Here is a 21707-nt window from a genome sequence, read left to right as displayed (position 1 = left end):
AAAAAAAATGAATATCAAAATCAGTAATTTTATAATAAAAAACCTGAGCTATACAAACTATAATCTCCTAACAATTCTGTAAAAATAAATAAATAAAACCAAATATGAACTTGTGTGAAGCTAAGCTCTAGAAATCGCTTCAAGACGAATGTAGTCATACATAAGACCTTCAAACGGTCCAGTCGCTTTAGCTTGACGTAGATAAATCGTGTTGGTCCCGGTTCTTAGTAACCTTCCAGGAACATTGACGCTGTAAAGCCTATAGACTCCGTGGATTCCATGTCTTGCTATAGCATTATCTTTTCCGATGTTACCCGTTGAGAATAATGGCCTCGAGTACTCGTTGTTGAACCGTACTTGTAAGTTAGCTCGTGCAGCCGAGGCTAAAGCTAGTTGCAATGTGTAGCTACCTTGCCGGTTCACATATGGAAGTTGAAACACGATCTGCCATGTCGTTGGTACATAGGTTGACTTATCTATGTTCCTGCAGAAAAAGAATCGAATTAAAATGTTAAAAGACTTGATCAGAAAACATTTTTTGATTAAATATAATATATTTACCTTGTGACATGAGCGTAGAACCAATTTTGACTATAGTTACTAACTCCAATTGTGTAGACAAGGTCATGATTTGGATATAACTCTGTGTATCGTTGCCATAACCCATACTGCCTAAACCTGTGGAACAAACAGAAAAACCGGAATCATTAGTACCAAAACCGGTTTTGGAACAGAGCGAACCGGGATCATGAGGATTGAAGGCTTACTTGTCAGTGTGGTTTAGGTATAAGGGGTTCATTGTATCCTTGTATGGTTCCGGTACAAAGTATTCTCGAGCGGTTCGATCCGGTACACCAATCTCCCACAACGTTGGACCGTTCCTAGGAGGCTTAAACACAACTCTATCGAGACTAATCTCTGAACCGGCCGCTACGTTAACACGGTTTTGGTATTGGAAGTCTCCGATAAAACCGGGTACCCATCCGTACAGATTGTAAGTTCCCGGTCTAACGTTATCAATCGTGAAATAGCCGGTTTCGTTCGTCTGTGTCCAAAATTGATATCCCTGGGAAAGAAAGAAAAAAATAACGATCAATATATGTAATTTAACAAGTGAAACCAAATTTAAGAAAGAGACATCAAAGAGTGATGATGGCATACCTTAGTATTTGTCTGCCATGAACCAGCTTCTCCCGGCGGTGCTAAACCGATGTATGCAGATTGCGCCGGAGTCAAGAATCTGAAAACGTTTACCAACATAAAAATATTAGTAAAAGGTCAAAGTAAACAACTGTTCAAAACTATGTACCTGTCGTTGACTAAGAGCCGACCGGTAACAGTTCCTCTTTCTTGACGAGAAGGAAAGTCAGAAGATGCTACAAAATCATACGGCCAGGCTTCAACTTCTTCTTCGGTCTGAAGATTAATACAACGAAATTAACGTCCCTTTCTTTTACATGTTACGTAAATAAAATTTTAAAATATATAAAAACAATATCTTATAACAAAATTAGTTACCTGTCGTTTAGCATCTTCCCATAATGAATGTCGAGGATTGTTGCCGGTAGAATCAGAGTTTAAGTAAATGAAAACAGGTCCGAAGACCTTTTTCCACGCTTCGCCAGTTTTGTACGTTGTCTCCATGTCCCGACCAACATAATGCCCGGTTGTAAAGCTCTGCGTTATTAGATTAATTAATTATTTTTAACAAACTACAATCGTGTTTTCCTAATTAGTTTTGAAATCTAAGAGTAAGTAATTTTGTATCAATCCTTACGCTGATGGCCGTGGGACCAACGTGAGACGTGAGCTCCTGCTTGCTAGGCCCACCCGAGCGGTATTCGCCGCTCGGGGAGATGAGCCAGAAACCGACATGGGACTTGGTCGAGATCCAACCATGCACCTTGTTGTCCTTGACCTCACATGAGTACTGGTATTTATCATCCACCTATAATACCATTCGATTTAACATTCAAATATTAGAGATTTTGTATAGAATAATAATTAGGATTAGCAATCCGAATGTGCTTAACCATATACAAACTTTATATATATAGATTTCTATCCCGTATCCATCCAATACTACATTTAAACTAAATTCTGTATTTGATAATTACCTGGTTTTTGAACCTTAGGTCAGCAGGATTAGTCAATTGTACAGCCTCTTTGTAAGCAAGAGCCTTGGCATGGCCACGGTGGATGTCACGGTCATTGTCGGTTGGCATTTGTCTTTGCCGATCATCTGCCACCACCATGTAACGGAATCTACAAATATATATATTTACACCAAATATAAATAAAATTATGTATATCAAACAAATAACATGAACATCGTTGATTTTTCTTATGGTGAAAACGTATTAAATACCTATCAGTGTTGAGTTTGAATACTATTCGAACTTGACCCATCTCGACTTCTGGCCATTCGGAAAGTCTCTCGAAGACTCCGTATGCGTAGATTCCTGACGTATTTGTTCGTATAATATACCTTTTATCTATATTTAGTGGAATATGTTTAGAACCACCATTCCATTTTCTTGAGAATGAAATCTCCACTTGTTCTTCGTTTTGAGTTATAACTCTAAAGTTGGTTCCTTCAATTCTGATAAACAATGAAAAACAGAGTTAATAAATTATGAAGATTAAATAATCTTTTTGAAAACAAAACAAATTGTCAAACCGAGCAAAAGTAATTACATGCTCTGTCAGTGAACATGTGTTACAGTGTTAGTTTTATTAAATACTTGTTCAACTAACAATTTCAGACAAAGTTTTAAAGTAAGTATTTAATTACCCATCCAAGCCCCGAATGTTTTCTCCTTGCCATGTTATGTCCCAGTACCTAACATTACACCAGAATTAATTAAGCAGGGTTATTTTTATGTACTTAAATCAATATAAGTTTATGGAATACTAAATACTTACCCTCGAGTTCGGACATGTGGATTAAGAACATTATCGATTCCTTTGTATTTGATGCTAGTTATAAGTCCTTGAGGACTAGAGAAACTGACTCTGATAATCCCATTGTCCACTATCACCTGAAAAAGGTTATATAATTTCTTTAACATATATATATCTGCATGACCCTATAATCATTGATCAAAAGACATGTTGTATATACCTCTCTAGCTCCATGTCTGTTTCTTATCTGCTGCACTGTTGGAGCTCTTGCACTTATTCCATCTAAGTTCCTGTAAAAGTTTAGTAATCACAATTAAATAACGTCAAAACGCTCGATCGGTGCACTTGCATACAATTAACGGAGGTAATTATGACAGACGATAGAGATTAGAATTTTTTTCTAATGTTAGACACAAAACAGATAATTGCATAAGCTTCAAAGATTTTTTGGTTAATCCAATTTTTTATGTCAAAATCTAGAATATCTGTGAACTCATACGAAAATCATAATTGCTGGCATAAAACAAAACTAAATATCCATGAGATTTGAGAAACATGTGAACTTTTTTCACTTGCATAGATGTTGATATATGCGATGAATGTGTATGTTTGACCGTAACGTAACATATCATGAAGATAAATATAAACTGACCTTGTTGGCTGAGAAAAAGCGATTGGAAGAAGCAACAGAAGGAAACAGATCATCGACGAAGAAGCTATCTTCTGCAAAATCATCTTTTCTTTTCCAAATCTCAAAATCAAGTATAATGTTAGAATAAGATATCTGCGGAGACATACGTATATATATATGCGTGTGGTTTAATTTTTTGTTAAGCAAAGTCCTAGACTAAAAGGGAATAGGTATACCAAAACCTAACTAGGAGTTACTTTGACTGCTGACATTGGAGTTCTAATAGGACTCGGTTTCATAGAAGAATATTTGAGTTTTTTTATCCTCTTTCTTTTTTATTTATGTTGGGCTTCTGATTTCCCAACAATTTCCTTTCTCATAATAGATATTTTAAGATTTACAATAATTTTTTTAATCGGTTTCTGATATCTTTGGAGTTTTATTGTGAAAATTTGTATAATCACAGTGAACAAGTTGTAACGTTGGATTTGATTGCATGGTGTAAATTTTGTGGTGACAAAGCTATCTGAAAATGTATTTTATATTTAGCACGCACTTTTGTTTAGTGAACAATTGTTACTTTCATGATAATATTTATACGTACACATGAAAATGCTATTAATAAAAAATACATTATTTGACTAAATTTTTATAAGCATTCTCATGTGTATTATAAAAATTTAGTCAAATAATGTATTTTATATTAATAGCATTCTCATGTGTACGTATAAATAATTAAATATTATCATAAAAGTAACAATTATTCTCTAAACAAAAGTCTTAATTTATTAAGTATTTAATAATAATTTATAATATAAGTTTAAACCTGATTTCCTTTTCTCTTCTGTCAAAATATCATTTAGTGAATTAAATTTGGACCTTACGTCAACCATCATTAACAAGGAATTTTCTTTGTGAATTAGAATTTAAAATTTTCTGGTTTGGTTCAGATGGTCGGTTGAGATGCAGTCTAACGTTAATGGTTCTAAATACATAGATCCGTTGAAATAGATCCGTTGAAATTTGATGACTCTCTCAATTAATGGTTCTCATTTCTCAAGGGGTTTGGTTTGCTTTGAAGCTCAGTTTGAAATCTTTTAATAATCGACTTGCTTTAGTCTTCATTTCCAACCTCCTCTTCTTGTTCAGAGGCTTTAAGTCTTGATTCTCATCTCTGCATCCTTCCCCTGTATCTTTTCAAAGATGAATGAAAACTCAATCTCCTCCGCCATAAGCAGCAGCAGGTCAATAAGAATCTCGTTTCTCTCGCTTTCTCATAACTAATCGTAATTGTTTCTAACTAACTTAATTTTCTTCTCTCAGTTTCAGTTCTTATCGATTGGAAGTTGAAAAAGCTCGTATGAAGATATCGAATTCACATCTTCCTCAGTAAACTAAATGGTAACACTTTTGAACCCGAATCTGTTATATTTAAAAAAATATTCCTCTTACTTATTTTAAAAAAACATAACCTAAAACGTTTTCACAAAAATCTGAACTAGTGATTGTTTTTTCAAAATGCTTCCATAACCTAAAACTTTTTTATAAAAAGGGGAGAGATTCTATATATGGTTTGATCGATTATGGAGGAAACATACGTAAAATTCGTGACAACGAATAGAGTATGATATCCTGTCGTTAAGATTGTTAGAGATACTATGCTTCATTTGCTTTGACACTTATGGTTACTATGCTCTTCCTAATCAAGTAAACTTTTGTATAAAAAAATTCCCCTTTCTTATTTTAAAAAACATTAACATAATTATTTTTTTTAACTTTTAAATAAAAAATAGATTCTCGCCATTCGGGACACCTTAAGTGGTAAAAAAACACGGATCCCGTAGTGATTAGTCATTATGTTTTTCCTAATCAGCCTAGCTATTATAAAAGAAAACTCATCTTTCTTATTTTAGAAAACATGACGTCTTTATTTGCTTGTGTGATTGTTTTGCTTGCATTTTTGAGTGTTTGATTTTGTTATCATGCCCTTTTTTATGTGAGCTTAGAACAACTTGCCGACAAAAAAAAGAGAGAGAAGAAGCTTAGAACAACTAAGTAAACACTTAAAAGTACAAGTATTAACAAATCACAGCAAACATATACATCTAAACCACAAAGACATATATCCCCCACAAGATTGCTTTCTCTAATGTAAAATATTAATGTTAAATATCTGTGTAAATGAATAAAAATGATAATAAAAACATAAATAAGAATATAATATATTTTGAGTTATTTAACCAAATAAACCCATGTTAATAAGCATCATTTTTTCCACATGTGAGCTCCATCGAGACAAAGGGGACAGCTTTTAGTACAGATCCAGTCCGGTCCGAATGACGATCGTCAAACCGTCGCAGCTCTCTTCCTCCTCCTCCTCCTCGCCGCTGTGTTCCCTCAAAGGATCACTCCTCACCCTCGCCGTCCTCACTTTCCTCTCCCTCTTCTACCTCTCCCTCGACTCCCTCCGCACCTCGCCGCCGTCTCCCATCGTCGTAGGCGCCAATCACCTCCCGCACACCTTCGCCAAGGAAGAGGACGAGAATTACTCCGACGTGTACCACTCCCCGGACTCGTTCCGATCCAATTACGCGGAGATGGAGAAGAGGTTCAAGGTCTACATCTACCCCGACGGAGATCCCAACACGTTTTACCAGACGCCGAGGAAAGTCACCGGCAAATACGCCAGCGAGGGTTACTTCTTCAAAAACATCAGAGAGAGTCGGTTCCGCACGTTAGATCCAGAGGAAGCAGATCTCTTCTTCGTCCCCGTCTCTCCTCACAAGATGCGTGGCAAAGTAATAATCTTTACTTTTTTATAAAGTTTGAATTCTTTATTTGATGCTTTATTTTTTATTTTGCCAGGGAACATCGTATGAGAATATGACTGTGATTGTTCAGACATACGTTGATGGGTTGATAGCGAAGTATCCTTATTGGAACAGAACGTTGGGAGCTGATCACTTCTTTGTCACGTGCCACGACGTTGGCGTTAGAGCCTTCGAGGGATCTCCGGTTATGATCAAGAACACGATTAGAGTTGTGTGCTCGCCGAGCTACAATGTTGGTTTCATTCCTCATAAAGATGTTGCCTTGCCTCAAGTGCTTCAGCCGTTTGCACTCCCTGCCGGTGGAAACGATGTTGAGAACCGGTAACAAAAAAAATAAACTAATAATGTTAATAGTTTGCATAGGCAAATGTTACTAATAATGTTAAATAGTTTGCATAGTCAATGGTTACTAATAATGTTAAAATGGTGTTACAGGACGACGCTTGGGTTTTGGGCTGGTCATAGGAACTCAAAGATACGTGTGGTACTCGCACGTGTGTGGGAGAACGACACTGAGCTCGATATTTCGAATAATAGGATCAACAGGGCTACGGGGCATTTACTGTATCAGAAGAGATTCTACAGGACTAAGTTTTGTATATGCCCCGGTGGTTCTCAGGTTAACAGTGCTCGTATTACTGACTCCATCCATTACGGTTGTGTTCCTGGTAAGTGTTTCTTTTGCTCCACTCGAAAGAGACAAAGTTTAATGAATCTTGTTGTTTTTTGGATCAGTTATATTGTCAGACTACTATGATCTGCCTTTTAATGACATTTTGGATTGGAGGAAGTTTGCGGTTGTGCTTAGAGAGCGAGATGTGTATGACCTTAAGCAGATTCTCAAGAACATAACACAGTCAGAGTTTGTTTCGTTGCATAACAACTTAGTCAAGGTAAGTGATAAATAAAATGTTTCAGCCTTTTATTCAGTGTTGTATAATAAGAAGCTGATGATTGGTCTTTGTTGATTTGCAGGTTCAGAAGCATTTCCAATGGAACTCACCACCGGTTAAATTCGATGCGTTTCACATGATCATGTATGAACTGTGGCTACGCCACCATGTCATCAAGTACTGATCAAATACTATTTTCTTTTATTTCTTTTTCCTACCACGTAGATACGGTCCCAAGCTAGTATGTATACCTCTTGTAAGTTTTTTAAATATCATAGCTTATGACAGTAAACATTACGATAACCTTTGAGGAAAATTCATTATTCTTGTGTATTGTGTTTTTTTTTTTCATTAGAACCTTTTCTTCCATATATTAAGTAAGAACATGTGGGTCTGTCTCTCTATAAGCTAATGAACAAAAAACAATGAAAGTGGATCTTCAAACATCTACTAGCAACATCTGCAACCGAAAAACTGAGCAACTCTTCTTGGCAAGGAGTAATCAGCTTGCATTGCAGGGTCCAACTCCATGTCCTCAGCTCGTGACCACACATAGACTCCCCTCTCTTCCTTACTACCCGGTACAGTGTTGTCCAACACGAAAGCCAGTAGAAACGTTACAACCATATTCATCGACATCACAGCATTCATCGCAAAATCCAACTGCATGATGCCCGTTTGGAACGGTCCACTTGAAGCGGCTCCAAAGGATAGGTAATAGCTCGGTAGTATCAGACTAGATAGTGGTTGATACTGCTGGAAATAAGCAGGGATGGATAATCCAAGAAACAGTGAGACCCCAACTATGGTTATGTTCCTAAAACTCGCTGTTTGTGTGTACCGGAGATTCGATAGACCTAGAGCCACTGTAAGTGCCCATATAAAGCATAACACTGAAGCAGCCAAAGCCTGTGGTATTGAAGCAAGAATTGCACCTAATTTTCCCACAAATGAGAAAAATATCAAGAACAAAGCTCCTATTGCCAAAGCTCTTCGGTTAGCCACCTTAGTGATATTAATTGTATGAATATTTTCGGTTAACGTGGTTGAACCGGTACCGGAACCCCATATTCCAGCTAACAAACTACAAAAGCCTTCTAACGCAACACCTCTGCTCACAACACCACGTGTAGGTCGCTTAGCATTCACTAACATAGACGTGGCATGGTATGTTCCAACCTAACAACACAAGTGTACACATTTTAGCAGCAGTGGTGGCATACACATGTTACCAAAAGAGGAATGATTATACTTACCGAGTCCACCGATGTAACCAAAGACGTGAAGATCATAATGATACAAGTTCTCATGTGAAAATACGGAAACCCCCATTGAAATGGATAAGGGATTCTGAGCCAAGGAGAAGTCGCCCAAGCGTTGGAAGCATCTGTTCTGCAATGCTTCATGGTGTACGCGTGTTTCTTACATTCGTTTATTAATATGTTAGAGCTTGGTATGTCGGCGTTGCAGCCTTTATAGTCATATGCACCACCAACTGTTAGAAAGAATGCGTATGTCCAGACGATCAGAGCACTAAGCGGCACCTGGCAACATGATAAGCAACAACAAAAAAAACAAAAAACTCTTTAGCTCTAGAATAAGATAAAAGTTATACAAATAGATGAATATACATACCGCATAAATTCGGAATATGCGATGACCAAAGATTGAAACTCCACGGAGATACTGAAAGAAAGTTTTCTTATCAGAGAGACAGAAACATGACTCATGTTGCTAGGCCTGTGGTTATTACCCGAACCAAACTGACCCGAAAAGTGTGACTTTTGGTTAGTTCTTGTATCAATTTTCAATTCAATTCGGTAATTTATTAGTTCAGTTTTCTTAAAAAAAATCAAACAGTACCAATCTTAACTGAAAAACCGAAATTTCGAACAGTACTAACTAAAATCCAAATCGATATAACAAAAATTAACCGAATATTTCAAATTTTCGTCAATTTCGTCAATATAAAACAAAAAATTTAACCGAACTAACCGCAAAACCAAAAACTTCGGTAATTTTTTTTGAAACAAACTAACCGAAAGTTCAGTGAGATTTCGAACTAACCAACCCGAATTAACCGAAACCGCAGGCCTACATGTTGTTATTCAATTTGTGAAGCATATCCTTACCAATGTGCAAATGAGAAGCATGACTATTACAGGAATGCTGATCTCAACACAAGTCCCGGCCTGTGGAAATCCATAGCTAAAGAATGCTAATCCTACTGCAGCTACGGTTGGTGCTACTACAACAGGATTAATAAATCTGAAAAAAAAAACATGTAAATTAAAAGAACAATAATAATTCTAAGAAACTGCTGTTTTTTTTATGGATTGTAGAATCAATCAACCTAAGAAGGAGAGACATGAGACCAGTGGATCCCAGTATGCACTGGAACAATGAACCAACGATTATAGCTCCTTGTAGTTCTCTCATTATCTCCCGAAATTTCTGCTCAAAACACACAAAGTTTATCACAAAATCTCCAAGAAAACAAATTATTTTTATTTTTGCAAAAGCTTACATGCTCAGTGAGGTTCCTAAACTCCTCTGAGTTGATGACAACCAAAGCCGGGGCTAAGTAAACAAAGGAGCTTCCTTGCACTAAAGGAAGCCGAGTACCAAAATAACAGTGAAGTATGGTTGTAATTCCAGTAAGAAGCAGCATTGTTGAAATCACTGCGGCGGTATCTTTCTAAACATCATTAAGTCCAAAGAGTTAGTCAGAAGAACCAAACAAGAAGCTATTCACACAAGAAGCTTACATCGGAACCATCCATGGCTGGGACAATGACAAGAGGTATAAAGACAAGTGAACCAGCAAGTGATAGATAGTGTTGCAAACCGTAGTATACAAGTGGACCTGCATTTAAAAAAAAAAAAAAATTAACAAAAAGAATCTTCCCGAACATGTGTTGGAAGAAGAAACTAACCGAAGCCAGGAGGATTGTCTCTGAGACCATACTTCATTACAATGGGCTTAGGCCAACCTCCACCTTCTCCTTCTCCACCTCCTGGATAGTAACACCCATTCTCCAAATCTCTGCTGATCTTCCCTCCTTCATTCTCCAACGGTGTCTCAGCGTTTGATCCTCTCTCTTCCTCTATAGAGCCCGGTTTAGACCCGGGATCAGATCCGATATCGGATCGTCTGCTTCGGCCAAGAATCGGGTCGAGGTCGGTTTGACGTGACGACGCTCGATCTATTTGATGATGATCTCTACCTTTTGGCAAATCAAAAGCAGAGCTCTCAGTCTCACCGAGCTTGGCGCTGGTTTCGCCGGAGTAGTCGGAGACAAAACCGGTTTTCTTGGCCCAAGATCTTAGCTCTACCGGGTTCAGCTCCTTTCTCGGTAAGAAGGGTTCTACTCTCTTCAAGAAAGCACCGAACTTCCCCTCGCCACTGCCGCTTCCTTTGCTCTTACTCGGATCCAAACCCGACCCGGACTCCATTTTTTCTAGATATTCTCAAGTAGTAAGAGAGAGAGTAGAGTAAGCTTACTTATGAAGTGTGAACTGAGCTTTTTAAGTTCAGTTCTAGCTTCTTCTTCCTTTTTGCTTATTTTTGGTTTGAAAAAAGTGAGAAACAGAGAGTTACGTAAGTTATCATTCTCACTCATGTCGGCATCAACCTATCAGCGGTTTGTCTTTACGTGTAGTAAATTACTAGACTACCCCTTAATGTGTAAATGCTTTCACATTTACCAAAATGATGCAGAGGGATAATATAAAGTTTTCTTTAAGACTAAGTATTCAACATTAGCCTGCTTAATGATAATTTATTAGTTGACGGTGGTTGCGTTTTAGGCACTGTGGTTCCCAGATGTATACACAAAGGACATAAAAATTATCATTATTTTTTTGTGAAATTGTACTTTTTCTTTATTACTTATATACTTTTGATGATGTTTTGAAATCACACATTCAAAAGCTAGATCCAAAGATTGTTAATAAGAATCCATCCAGGACAATAGGACATACAGAATCTGGAGAAACTATTACTGCTTCACCAAATTACAATATAAATATATTTTTTTTATTCCTTTTTTACATCAATAAATACATTTTTTTTACAGTGGCATTACCTTAGATACAAAAATATCAGTGGTAGTTAACCAATTACATACAATCTGATATTACTTCAAACTCAGTCTTGAGGAAGAAGAGAGTTAACATGATACAAGACAACATTGGAGTATATGTACATCACTCTATTTACATTGAAGACTTTTTACATGAATTTTTCCAAATTCAGGATGAATAATCCCCTTCCACACCATCAAATCTTGATATCAAACTTTAGCATTACTGCTTCTTCTTCCTCCAATCCAATCTCATATTCCTTTCTTTCCAGCTTAATCCTTTCCTAGGATCAATGTTTAATTGTTCTCCACCCTCTTTCATTTCAATGTAACCAACTTTCATCAACTTAATATGAACCTTAAAGCTGCCTCTTCTTCAATAGCTTTTCCAATCCCACACATTAATTTTTAAACTCTTTTTCTTCTTTTTCAGGGATCAGTATAAACAAATACCCTTCATCTTAATCTGAACAATCTAACTACTTGTGCTTCTTCTTTTTTCTCTCTTTTTCTTTTTTTTCAAGATCAATCCGTTATCCAAGATCAATATAAACAAAACACATCATCTTAATCTAAACCGTAAAACTACTTGTGCTTCCTTTTTTCTCGCTTTTTCTCCTTTTTTTCTGGTTTTCAGGATTTATGTAGTAACCAAAATGGTTCTTCAGAGCGTTGTTAGTTAACTAAAACTACTAACTAACTACAAAAGGAATAGACCTGGTCAAAGGTTCCGCAGAGATGAAAACCATTGATCCATGTAGTTCTTCCCATCTGCACATTTGATTTGGAACAAAAAACAAAACTGATTCAGAAAGTTTGCACATTAAATTAGGACAAAAATGCTGAAACATCAATAGCAAAGAGCTACACATATAAACAACAAGCATGAGCCTTTAAATCAACCCCAAGAGAGATAACAGTTCATACCAGGAGACAAACCATTGGGAAGATTCTTGACAGCAGTCAAGAGCTGTTTATTACCAGACCCTTCAGAGACAGCTCTGTAACAAGGAACCAGAACTAAGAAGCCACCATCATCTCCTTCCTCATCGCTTTGAAAACCAGGTCCAAGCGGCTCAGTCCATCCAACAGACCACTCATCAACAGCAGCAGCAGCAGAAGAAGCAACAGCTACAGACTCTGAGCCAGACGAACCAAAGCTCTCAAGCTCCAGCTCCTTCCGCTTGATAACCTTTCCTTTCCCTCGAGCTTCGGTCTCCTTCTCCTTCTTACCACCTAACAACCACCATGGCCAAGTCGGTATCTTTTTCTTGATCATTTTTCAAGAACCCAGTTTTCTTGAAATTCCACCTCAGAGACTGCTTCAAATTTGACAGCCAAGTAATGAAAAAAAGGGTCTAAAATCTACGACGAATTAGAAAAAAGGTCAAAAATTTCGAGCTCGACTTCCCAGGAAAGAGATGAGCTTTGCTTTAAAAATTTTAATCGATCAGACAACAAAAGTTTTTAAGACCAAACTATCCTCCTTATCCCTCCCCCTTCCGACCAGATTTGTCTCTTCTACTCAAGAGCTAGAAATTTATAAAATTTGATTTCTCCAATCTTTTGGTTTTAGTTAAGATCCAACGGCCACAAGTTTCATGATCCAATCATTAAACTACAATTTGATGCAAAAAAAGACTATATTATTTACTTTAATTAAACAAGAAATAAGGGTGAGAGTTCCTATCTACCGTTGATTCATGGACAAGTGTATCCTTACAACCGTCCAAAATTGATGATGTGTTGTATTTTATCCAATGTGTTGCGTGTGTTTGAGGCCCAAGTTATGGACACGTGTCAAACTCATCTGCCTATGGTTTTGTTTTTTTTTTAACTCGTGGGTTATTAATTACGAGGAAACTCTTATGATTTAAGAGATAAGATTCATACTTTCGGTGAATCTTCTAGAAATATTGCTGGAAAATCCGGATTAAGTTTGTACGTAATTATTTATTTCCCTTTCTCTAATCAAATTTTGCGTTGACCACCACATCTTTTCAACAGCTTGTGGTAGCCTCGTTGGTGTTGTTGCGTTGTCAAGAAATGAAAGACACCAACTCATGAACGAGCACACACCGTATATGACTATGAGAGAAATGATATAAATTATTTATTCATAATTTGCTATCACACATCAAAACCATTTCATTAGCCAACTATACATTTTCTTAAATGTTGCTTTGAGATTTTTTTTTTAGTTAATATTACCATTTCAAAGTACGTCTTGTTTTCGATGCACACTACTAAACAAACCTAAAATAAATAGAAAATACCATTGGTTTTTAATTAGCTGATTTTCTGTTTGTAAGTTATGGATAGAGATGACTTTGTGATGGGGAATAATAGCAAGAGAAAGACAAGCCGAAACAACTCTCACTGATGAATGATGATAAGTTAGAATATCTCTGTCTTAGCTAAAATAAGACGAAAAGAAAAGGTCGAGAGTTTCATATTTTAAATTTTCAGGGCTGAAGAGTAAGCTTAGTTAACATCAAAATCTTCTAATGTCAAACCCCATCACTTCTCTTTTGTGTATGTATAATTTTTGTATTCGTTCCTTGTTTACATATGTGCTAATTATCCTATATTAGTACTTACAGGAGGCATATATAGTAAAAAATCCGATTGTTATAGTTGAATAATTCGATTCTGTATAAAACGTTACATAGTCGAACTAAAAACGGAGGGTAAATAATAATAGATTCTGTTTGTGTAAGACATATTCTCTCACACATACCTTGACGTATGTATGTAGGAATAAAATACATGTGCACGTAAACGTAACTATCCTGCGAGTTTATTAATGATAACGTGAAAGTTGCAGTTACCATCGTCATCTTGCACAGGAGATTTTTCGCGATCCTACCCTTGTTTTTTTTTTGTCAACGATCCTCTACCCATTTAAAACCAAAAAGACGGAAAAAAAATTACAGTGGGCCGACATGTCTATAAGCCCATGATACATATAGTAGGCTTACTGAAGCTGCATAGGCTGTATGAACAAAGAAGGGAAAGAGAAGAGCAAGGAGTATTAGAGGTCAACATAAGCATAAGGATGGAATGAAATGCCAATACTGAGATCACAAAGAGGATGAAGGAAGTAGACAACGACAAGACAAATTAAAGGAAAGGAGTTTGGAGCTCGTGAAGATAAAACAAGCTAGGAAGGAGAAGATGAAGAATCGAACCAGGGTTCATGAACTGAGACGGAAATGGTACAAGAGGTTAACTATGTTTCAAATTGAGTTGATGCTAAGCTATCATTAAAACAAAATATTAAATCCTAGAATCCAACTAGTTTCTTTCCATTATCAAGAAACATGATTTGGAGAATACTTAGAAAAGGAATGATATTGGGTGTATTAAGACATATGCTAGCTGATCAAGCATGGGAATCAAAAAATTTAGTTTACAACAAAAAAGTTGATACTATGATCAATAATGCACGAAGGTATATATATATCACGCAGACTGTAAGGCGCCGGCTTGCAATGCATGCATTTTGCAAAGATGTAACAGCGCTACCCTAGTTTAAAAACCCAATGAACCACAACTCATGGTCATCAACAGAGATTACCTGGATGTACTTTTCTGCAGGTTTGACTGTACTTGTCGAAGGTCTAACCTATTTAAGTTGATGTAACGGGACACTACTAAGTGGTTAAATAAGATACAATGCACTAATTAAGCATATAGTATGCACATGAAATGTGGTAATAGAATTCAAATGTGAATATAAGGAAGAATAGTATATACCTTAACAATAGAATTCATAAGTTTAATTTTGTTGGTTTTAGAATTTCGGTTTAGTTTTTAGTTTGGCTTTGGTTTAGGATGAAGGACTTCATCATACACATTGCTCATAATAATATAGATGTCATCATCATACACAGATAATAAGTTGCTTGTCTGCCTCGTCTAGCCTTAGTGGGAACCAAGTAATTGCGCGTGGAATTGACTCTTAACATAAACAAAAGATATTCCAAGCATATAGGTTGTCACGAAATATGTCATTTTGTTAATTCGATGTAAACTAGTCTAAAATAAATTGCTACAAAACTAACGAGTTATTACTTGTTACATTGCAAGATGAATAAAATTTCTTCCATGTTTCAAGCCGCCAAACGTCACGACACATGGTATATATAAGCTTAAGAAAAGCCAAGGTCACTATAGATCAAGCTGCATTGACACGGTAAACCAGAAAGTGAAGTTATTTACAACCTGTCAACAATAGCTAATTACCCATTTTAAATATAACACATGGTTATCTACAACTCTTATATATATATTATATGCTTCCGGTTAGTGCTCCTCCATGTAGATGGTTCCTCGAGAAAACTTCCCAAATCAAGAGACTTGGTAAACACTACTTTTGAAATTCCAAATCAATAAACAAATACTTATAAGAGGTGTGTATCTATGTACGTGCTTGCATGATTAAACTGTCCAGATACTAAATAATAATTCTAAAATCATTGAGTTTTGTAGGATTAAATATAATCTTGTTAACTATATATATACAAACCCTTTTCTTCATTTCTCCACCACCAACGAAGACAAAGAGCTTTTCTCAGTTTCTCTATCTCTACAGACAACGAAAGAAGTTTGAAACAGAGATCGATGGCAGCTCTTAAGACAATGCAAGCTCTGATCTTCCTTGGTCTATTGGCCACGTCCTGTATGGCTCAAGCTCCGGCTCCAGCACCCATCATGGTTCTCCCACCGGTAGAGTCTCCCTCTTCTCCTCCTGCTATGACACCAACCGCTGAGCCACCTTCTCCGGTACCGGTTGCTTCACCACCGGTTATGGTTCCCGAGCCAACTCCAGCTCCGGCGACTCCTCCCACCGTCTCACCACCGACTAAGTCTCCCAAAACTTCCCCTGTCGCTTCTCCCCCGAAACCAGAAGCTATGGCTCCAGGCCCATCAGGCCCAACGCCATCGCCAGCTCCGGCTCCTGAAGGACCAATCGCTGATTCAGCATTGACTAACAAAGCTTTCCTTGTGAGCACTATCATTGCCGGAGCCTTGTACGCTGTCGTTTTGGCTTAAGAGAGCCCTGAGTATATTACACCCTTCTCTATTTATCATTTGGTTGTTCTTGTCATAATTTGTTTGAAGATTTTTTCTCTGTTGCTCTAATACAGTTTGTGTTTCTTCCTCTTTGTTGGTGTTAATGTTTTATTTTTCTTCTTCTTTATAACACTAATGGACCATGGGATTAACCTCAGGATGAGTTTCTGATTTTAATTCTGAAAAATCTTAACTATGAATTATGCGTTTTGATTTTTTGGCACATTCTTCACAACCATATATGTTCATTAGGTCCCCATATAGAAACATAGTAATGTATATAATCCATTATTTTTAAAAAAATTAATGAAAAGACAAGCTTAGGTGTATTCTAATTTCAAAACTCGAATCCTTCTTATTACATCAACTTCCCACAAACAAATGTAATCATCATCTACGCCTTCACTTTTATAGTGGCTGCATTAGAATATTTTCTGAAAATAGTGATCAAAATATAACTTTCTTTTTCTCTATTGGAAATGTATCATTATTCTGTTTGATATATTTAATTTCTCTATCTTCCTGTCACTGAAATTTTGTTTTACAAAAATCACAAGACATCTGATCTGACCCAAAAAAAAAAATTCACAAGACGTTCAAAGTCGTTTGACTAGAAACTGGATAATTAAACCGATCAACACTCGAAAATCTACCGGAAGAAAACCGAACAGCATCACCATAACCAATAACTAACCGATCAGTAAACCGAGCCGATTCATAACCTTTTCCTCTCCTCCCAATTTGCTCATTACTATCCTCTAAACCACCAATCATGCCCTTGACCTCACGAACCAAGCTCCAGAACCCATCGATCCAAGCTCTCTTCCAAATCCCACGGAATACAACAGACAATCTTTCTTTACAACTCTCGAGCCTCTTCAAAGCACAGACAAGCTCGATCCTATCTCCAAAGCTCAAAATGCTGGACCGGTCTTTAAACTCGTTGAGTCTCGTGTAAAGCTCGTTGACCGAAGACACGTAGTCCTCTCCTACCAAACGAATGATCTTGTCGGCTAGAGATTTGCCTCCACAGAAGGGTACATCCGGAATCTTACATGCTTCTTGTAGTAACCCGACCAGCGCGTAGATTTCACGAAGCAGATCAGTGTTGGTAAGAGACGAAACCATTTCTTCGTACTCGTCTTTGTGGATCGCGCTCGATGTTGATGAAACAAAGAAGCCCATGATTCTTGAAGTTGATAATAGATGCTCGAGGTATAAAGCGTACCTAAGATCAAAATTCATACATATAAAAATTGAAACTTTAAAAAAAGAAAAAAAAATTTAACAGAAAAATTGAAACTTTATTAACTTACCATCTGACCCAAGAGGAAAGCTCCCACATCAAAGGAGACTTCTCATCTCTAAACCCAGAAAGCTTCAGATAGTTCCGACCACCGGAAGCTGGAAAAACAGAGAGCTGGTCTTGGAGTATGAAGCGACCGTGTTTGACGATGTGATGAATAATGATCAATGACTTGAGAGCGACGCAGGCGTCTTTGGTTGTGTGGAGACGGTCCATGACGGCTTCTACGGCGGAAGCTGCGGTGGCTCGGGAGCCAGTTCCGGCGGAGAGGAGAACTTCGAGGTGGCGATTCGCCGGGGGAGTTGAAGGGTCGTGAGTGGTGGCGCGGAGGACGGAGAGATGGAAAGAGAGGGATTTGCTTGTTGGGTTTGAGGAGAGGAGAGCAGCTTTGCCTTGAGAAGCTTTGTCTTTGATCATTCCTATTAGAGCTGTGATTCTTCCCATCGAACAAAGCTTTTAGCCTTTGAATGATCTATGATGATCGAGAAAGATATATTATGACTTCTTGTGTCTTTGCTGATTAGTAAAGAGATAATATAAATATAATATTTATTTTGGGTCAAGAATGGAAACTGTTTTTATTTGATTAGATGTACCAACAACATGGGTCAAAATAAGCAAATATATTTTAGAGAATCACTCAACTATTCTTTTTTTTTGTTCGAGTTCTTACCAGACTTCTTTCCATGTTCAAACAATTTTAAAATGGAATTTTATCTTCTCCTTATTTACCCATTCTTTAAAAGGGTAAAGTACGTTTGTACAAAATCAAACTATTCAAAGTAAGGCAAAAAAAGATATTTTCAAAGTGCTTATTATGGTCAATGTGTTAAAGTCCACGTCGAAATGCAGAATGTAATCAGTTTTGTTATCATGAAGGTTACATGTATAAAATACGAACACTGCATTTTTTACTTTAAAGAGGAAAAAGTGCAAAAAGAGAAAGTGATCTCGAAGAAGCTTCAAAAGGGTAAAAGATTATACTAATACTTTTGACTTTTTGATGAATTTAGAAAAGTTTTTTTCTTTAAAAAAATGGAAACTAGGCAAATTATTGTCTTTGGTGCCTTGGGCTAAGAGCAGCATTATCGCTGCCCCTTAGGTCACCTCTTAACCCAAGAAAACATTAAAAACAATAAAAGAGGAGAGAGAAGTCCAAGAGGCGAGCCTTGGGTAAAGGTTGGAAGGCCTGCTTCTTAGAGACACGTGTCAAGCTGAGAGAGGACCAAAAAATAAGTGGGTTTCTCTCTCGATCATCTCTCTCCAAACACGAGTGCTTCATCTTCCTTTCCACCATCTCTGTGCAGGTATTCGATTTTCCTCCATAAATTCGTATTTTTATGAATCCAGTCGATTTTAGGTATTAAGGATTATTGGTCTTAGGAATCTGGGGTTGACAAGGAATCGGAAGGATCTGGTAAAGAGCTTAGCCGTCGTGGAATGGTAATTTAAAAACCTCAATCTCTGCTTTTTCGAATTAGATTCTATCGTCTTTGGAATTTGGATTTTATGTTCTTTATTTTATTTTATCTGATGATTGGGACTGTACGAATTGGACTTGATGCTGGTGACAGTCTTGGTGCTCTTGGTTTGAACCTTGAATCCACTGGCCCTGGTGTATTTGATGCTCTGTTTTCAAGTTTCTCCATGATTCTTGTGACAGAGGTTTGTCTGCATTATTTGGTTTAAAGTCATTCTTAGTTAGCAAAAAAAAAAATTATAGTGTAAGAGAAACCATCAATTAAGCATCAAGCCTTTGTTGCAGGGTTTGAGTATTGATCATAGTCTGAGAGCAAGAGAAACCACCAAAACATCAGCCTTTGTAGCAGGGTTCGAGTATTGATCATATGTGTTGAGCGAGACTAAACCATTACAGATACAGGCTTCAGCCAAGAAAGACATTGCCTCCACCAAAGTTGCCAAGTGATCACATAACCAAGCTCTGTCGTGGGGATTGGATGATTAAAAGATCGTCAAGTTCTAACCTAGTGCAGCATCAACGTCCATTACAAAAGGTTGTATTATCAGAAACTTTTATAAATGATATGGATATTAAAAGTGTATTCACAAGATCAAATGTTCCTTCTCAAGTTCTTTCTTCCTTCTCAATTTCTTTCAATTTTTTTTGTAAGAACTCTTACTTAAAAACCTTGCAATGGAGGACAAAAATTTAAGTATCTCTTAACTAAAGTTTTTAACACAAATTTATTATTAAACAAGTGATTAAGAGATTTTAATGGACTCTAGGGATAAAGATGCTCTAATAATATAAGTTCGGTTCTATTAGTAATTTATTTTTGTCACCACTTGTTTAATGAAATAGTCTAATCCACTAGATTTGCGCTTTGCCTATATCAATCCACATGTTCAATGCTTATACACGAATTGTTTGTCTCTACGATAGGGGTTCGAATTAATGAATGCTTTAATGTCAAGATGTATATCGTACAATTGCCTTTTCCTTGATTTCAGACAAGAATATACTACAAACAAACACACAAAACCAACATAAGTTGATAAGCGGTGTGTATAGACTTAGCCAAAACGAAAAGAAGTTTGGTATTAATGGCCTCACCAACAATCCTAGGAGGCACATAAATTTGATTCACGCCTTCATGGAGCTATTACTACTGAAGTTTACCGTGATACATTGTTGGATCGGATATACACACAGTTGATAAGGATAGAAAGAGAATTGGCTCTTGTATAATCTAAAAGAGTTTTAAAATATTTTTCATTTTTCATTCAGATATTTTATGGAAGTGCAATAAACAGATCAGGCCTATAGTAACTAGTATAGTTTTTGAGGTCCATTATATTAGACTGGGTCATAAATGTACAGGCTTGAGTCTTGACATCTAATTATTTATAAGTTCTATCTAACATGTTCCATTTTCTCCCATCTGGACAACGTGGGTCGACAAGAATTCGATCCTAATCGAGTCTAAATCTAGTTAAGCTTCCTTGAAATTGAATAATTGTTGGATCTGTAGTCCTAATCTGTAGCATGCCAAACCTGCTACATAACTGGGCTTCAATTAAAAGGATAATCCTCGAAGCCCATAAATAAGCACGTCGTTCTTAAGTTAACTAAAAGTTAAATGACATTACATTGCTTGGTACAAAAGTACGTACAGACAAGTAAAAAAGGTTTCCCTCTCTCACGTTGAACATGATTGTCCGGAAAAGGAGAAGTAAATCTTATGTAAGATTGAACTTTAACCTTCTTTATGACTTCACCATTCATTTTAGTAACACATGGTATAGTTTTGAAAGAGCATTCAACAAAAACAAAAAATATTCTAGAGAAGTTTCATAATGATTATTTCAATCGTAATCACAAAATTGTAAAGTGGATTAAAATGTTTTACACCTGTATCAGTTCACTTGTCTTTTTGACGGTGGCATTGTTTGAGCCCATAGTTTTGGACAGATTCAAAGAACCAAAGCCATGTTGTCAGTCTTTGTTCCCTTACCCACAGCCTTTTTCCACACTTTTGCGTTGCCAATAATAACATACATCCAACATAATTAATACCAATGTTTTAATATACTGAACTCAAATCGAATAATATAGGACTAAATATACTAATCCTTATAATTTAAAATACTATCTATTCAGTTTAAACTTTCTTCAGGAATGAGAAAAAATTAGTATAAATTTCATTTTGTCATCAAATCTTCTGACGTACCTTCTGACGATTTTCAGAGGATTGTTCGGCATATTAAATCTATTAAATGAATCTTACGTATCTAGTTTTCGCTGTTTAGCTATTTTATCTGAATTGATAAGTTTAGAAATTTGAAAGACCCTAAGCTGCATTATGAAATTATAAAACCCATAGCGTGGTGACGTATCACAGATTCCCTTTGAGCCAAGCCGAGTCGAGTCATGTAACCCTGCTGCCGTTTCATTACAAACTTAACCCTAGTTACATATTAACCCAAGCTTGGTTTATTTAAAGAAAAGAAAGTGTG

At 36.7% G+C, this 21707-nt stretch overlaps 6 protein-coding genes across 6 annotated transcripts; 2 read left to right on the top strand and 4 right to left on the bottom strand.

Annotated features, from left to right (window-relative positions):
- Positions 1 to 57: 57 nt before the first annotated feature.
- LOC103856050 (rhamnogalacturonate lyase) lies at positions 58 to 5539 on the bottom strand. Its single transcript, XM_009133165.3, has 13 exons — positions 3557 to 5539; positions 3125 to 3194; positions 2926 to 3041; positions 2795 to 2842; positions 2369 to 2602; positions 2118 to 2265; positions 1778 to 1948; positions 1519 to 1677; positions 1310 to 1416; positions 1162 to 1240; positions 768 to 1066; positions 562 to 678; positions 58 to 484 (listed from the first exon to the last, which is right to left on the bottom strand). Exons 1-13 carry the CDS (start codon positions 3637 to 3639, stop codon positions 121 to 123), a joined length of 1995 nt encoding a protein of 664 aa, XP_009131413.1. The 5' UTR covers positions 3640 to 5539; the 3' UTR covers positions 58 to 120.
- A 252-nt stretch (positions 5540 to 5791) lies between these two features.
- On the top strand, positions 5792 to 7623 carry LOC103855868 (probable glycosyltransferase At5g03795). The gene is made up of 5 exons (XM_009132946.3): positions 5792 to 6333; positions 6401 to 6687; positions 6802 to 7034; positions 7102 to 7259; positions 7342 to 7623. Exons 1-5 carry the CDS (start codon positions 5872 to 5874, stop codon positions 7441 to 7443), a joined length of 1242 nt encoding a protein of 413 aa, XP_009131194.1. The 5' UTR covers positions 5792 to 5871; the 3' UTR covers positions 7444 to 7623.
- LOC103855962 (nucleobase-ascorbate transporter 11) lies at positions 7474 to 11037 on the bottom strand. Its single transcript, XM_009133057.3, has 8 exons — positions 10196 to 11037; positions 10028 to 10125; positions 9787 to 9957; positions 9613 to 9713; positions 9392 to 9527; positions 8895 to 8945; positions 8516 to 8803; positions 7474 to 8438 (listed from the first exon to the last, which is right to left on the bottom strand). The coding sequence occupies exons 1-8, from the start codon at positions 10713 to 10715 to the stop codon at positions 7710 to 7712; spliced, it is 2094 nt and encodes a 697-aa protein (XP_009131305.1). The 5' UTR covers positions 10716 to 11037; the 3' UTR covers positions 7474 to 7709.
- Positions 11038 to 11343: 306 nt separating this feature from the next.
- LOC103855772 lies at positions 11344 to 12870 on the bottom strand. The gene is made up of 2 exons (XM_009132839.3): positions 12272 to 12870; positions 11344 to 12115 (listed from the first exon to the last, which is right to left on the bottom strand). The coding sequence occupies exons 1-2, from the start codon at positions 12621 to 12623 to the stop codon at positions 12066 to 12068; spliced, it is 402 nt and encodes a 133-aa protein (XP_009131087.1). The 5' UTR covers positions 12624 to 12870; the 3' UTR covers positions 11344 to 12065.
- A 414-nt stretch (positions 12871 to 13284) lies between these two features.
- On the top strand, positions 13285 to 16527 carry LOC103855682 (classical arabinogalactan protein 3). The gene has a single exon (XM_033284840.1). It carries the CDS (start codon positions 15971 to 15973, stop codon positions 16400 to 16402), a length of 432 nt encoding a protein of 143 aa, XP_033140731.1. The 5' UTR covers positions 13285 to 15970; the 3' UTR covers positions 16403 to 16527.
- A 340-nt stretch (positions 16528 to 16867) lies between these two features.
- LOC103855590 (putative clathrin assembly protein At4g40080) lies at positions 16868 to 19035 on the bottom strand. The gene is made up of 2 exons (XM_009132629.3): positions 17740 to 19035; positions 16868 to 17651 (listed from the first exon to the last, which is right to left on the bottom strand). The coding sequence occupies exons 1-2, from the start codon at positions 18171 to 18173 to the stop codon at positions 17009 to 17011; spliced, it is 1077 nt and encodes a 358-aa protein (XP_009130877.1). The 5' UTR covers positions 18174 to 19035; the 3' UTR covers positions 16868 to 17008.
- Positions 19036 to 21707: the final 2672 nt, after the last annotated feature.

This window comes from Brassica rapa, chromosome A01 (assembly GCF_000309985.2).
Source record: "Brassica rapa cultivar Chiifu-401-42 chromosome A01, CAAS_Brap_v3.01, whole genome shotgun sequence".
Lineage (NCBI taxonomy): Eukaryota > Viridiplantae > Streptophyta > Magnoliopsida > Brassicales > Brassicaceae > Brassica > Brassica rapa.
The sequence above is the reverse complement of the archived record's forward strand: the minus strand, read 5'-3'. Positions and strand labels throughout refer to the sequence as shown.

Excerpts from the sequence above, each read along its gene's own strand:
- LOC103855962 (XM_009133057.3), bottom strand. The coding sequence starts at position 10,715 with ATGGAGTCCGGGTCGGGTTTGGATCCGAGTAAGAGCAAAGGAAGCGGC. Across the intron at positions 10,126-10,195 it reads AGACAATCCTCCTGGCTTCG|GTCCACTTGTATACTACGGT; the intron begins GTTAGTTTCTTC and ends TTTTAAATGCAG. Across the intron at positions 8,946-9,391 it reads TGCTTCTCATTTGCACATTG|TATCTCCGTGGAGTTTCAAT; the intron begins GTAAGGATATGC and ends ACTTTCTTTCAG.
- LOC103855868 (XM_009132946.3), top strand. The coding sequence starts at position 5,872 with ATGACGATCGTCAAACCGTCGCAGCTCTCTTCCTCCTCCTCCTCCTCG. Across the intron at positions 6,334-6,400 it reads CTCACAAGATGCGTGGCAAA|GGAACATCGTATGAGAATAT; the intron begins GTAATAATCTTT and ends TTATTTTGCCAG. Across the intron at positions 6,688-6,801 it reads GGAAACGATGTTGAGAACCG|GACGACGCTTGGGTTTTGGG; the intron begins GTAACAAAAAAA and ends ATGGTGTTACAG.
- LOC103855590 (XM_009132629.3), bottom strand. The coding sequence starts at position 18,173 with ATGGGAAGAATCACAGCTCTAATAGGAATGATCAAAGACAAAGCTTCT. Across the intron at positions 17,652-17,739 it reads CTTTCCTCTTGGGTCAGATG|GTACGCTTTATACCTCGAGC; the intron begins GTAAGTTAATAA and ends TTTTGATCTTAG.
- LOC103856050 (XM_009133165.3), bottom strand. The coding sequence starts at position 3,639 with ATGATTTTGCAGAAGATAGCTTCTTCGTCGATGATCTGTTTCCTTCTG. Across the intron at positions 3,195-3,556 it reads GCTTTTTCTCAGCCAACAAG|GAACTTAGATGGAATAAGTG; the intron begins GTCAGTTTATAT and ends AAACTTTTACAG. Across the intron at positions 2,603-2,794 it reads AACATTCGGGGCTTGGATGG|AATTGAAGGAACCAACTTTA; the intron begins GTAATTAAATAC and ends ATTGTTTATCAG.
- LOC103855682 (XM_033284840.1), top strand. The coding sequence starts at position 15,971 with ATGGCAGCTCTTAAGACAATGCAAGCTCTGATCTTCCTTGGTCTATTG.
- LOC103855772 (XM_009132839.3), bottom strand. The coding sequence starts at position 12,623 with ATGATCAAGAAAAAGATACCGACTTGGCCATGGTGGTTGTTAGGTGGT. Across the intron at positions 12,116-12,271 it reads TCCCAATGGTTTGTCTCCTG|ATGGGAAGAACTACATGGAT; the intron begins GTATGAACTGTT and ends TCAAATGTGCAG.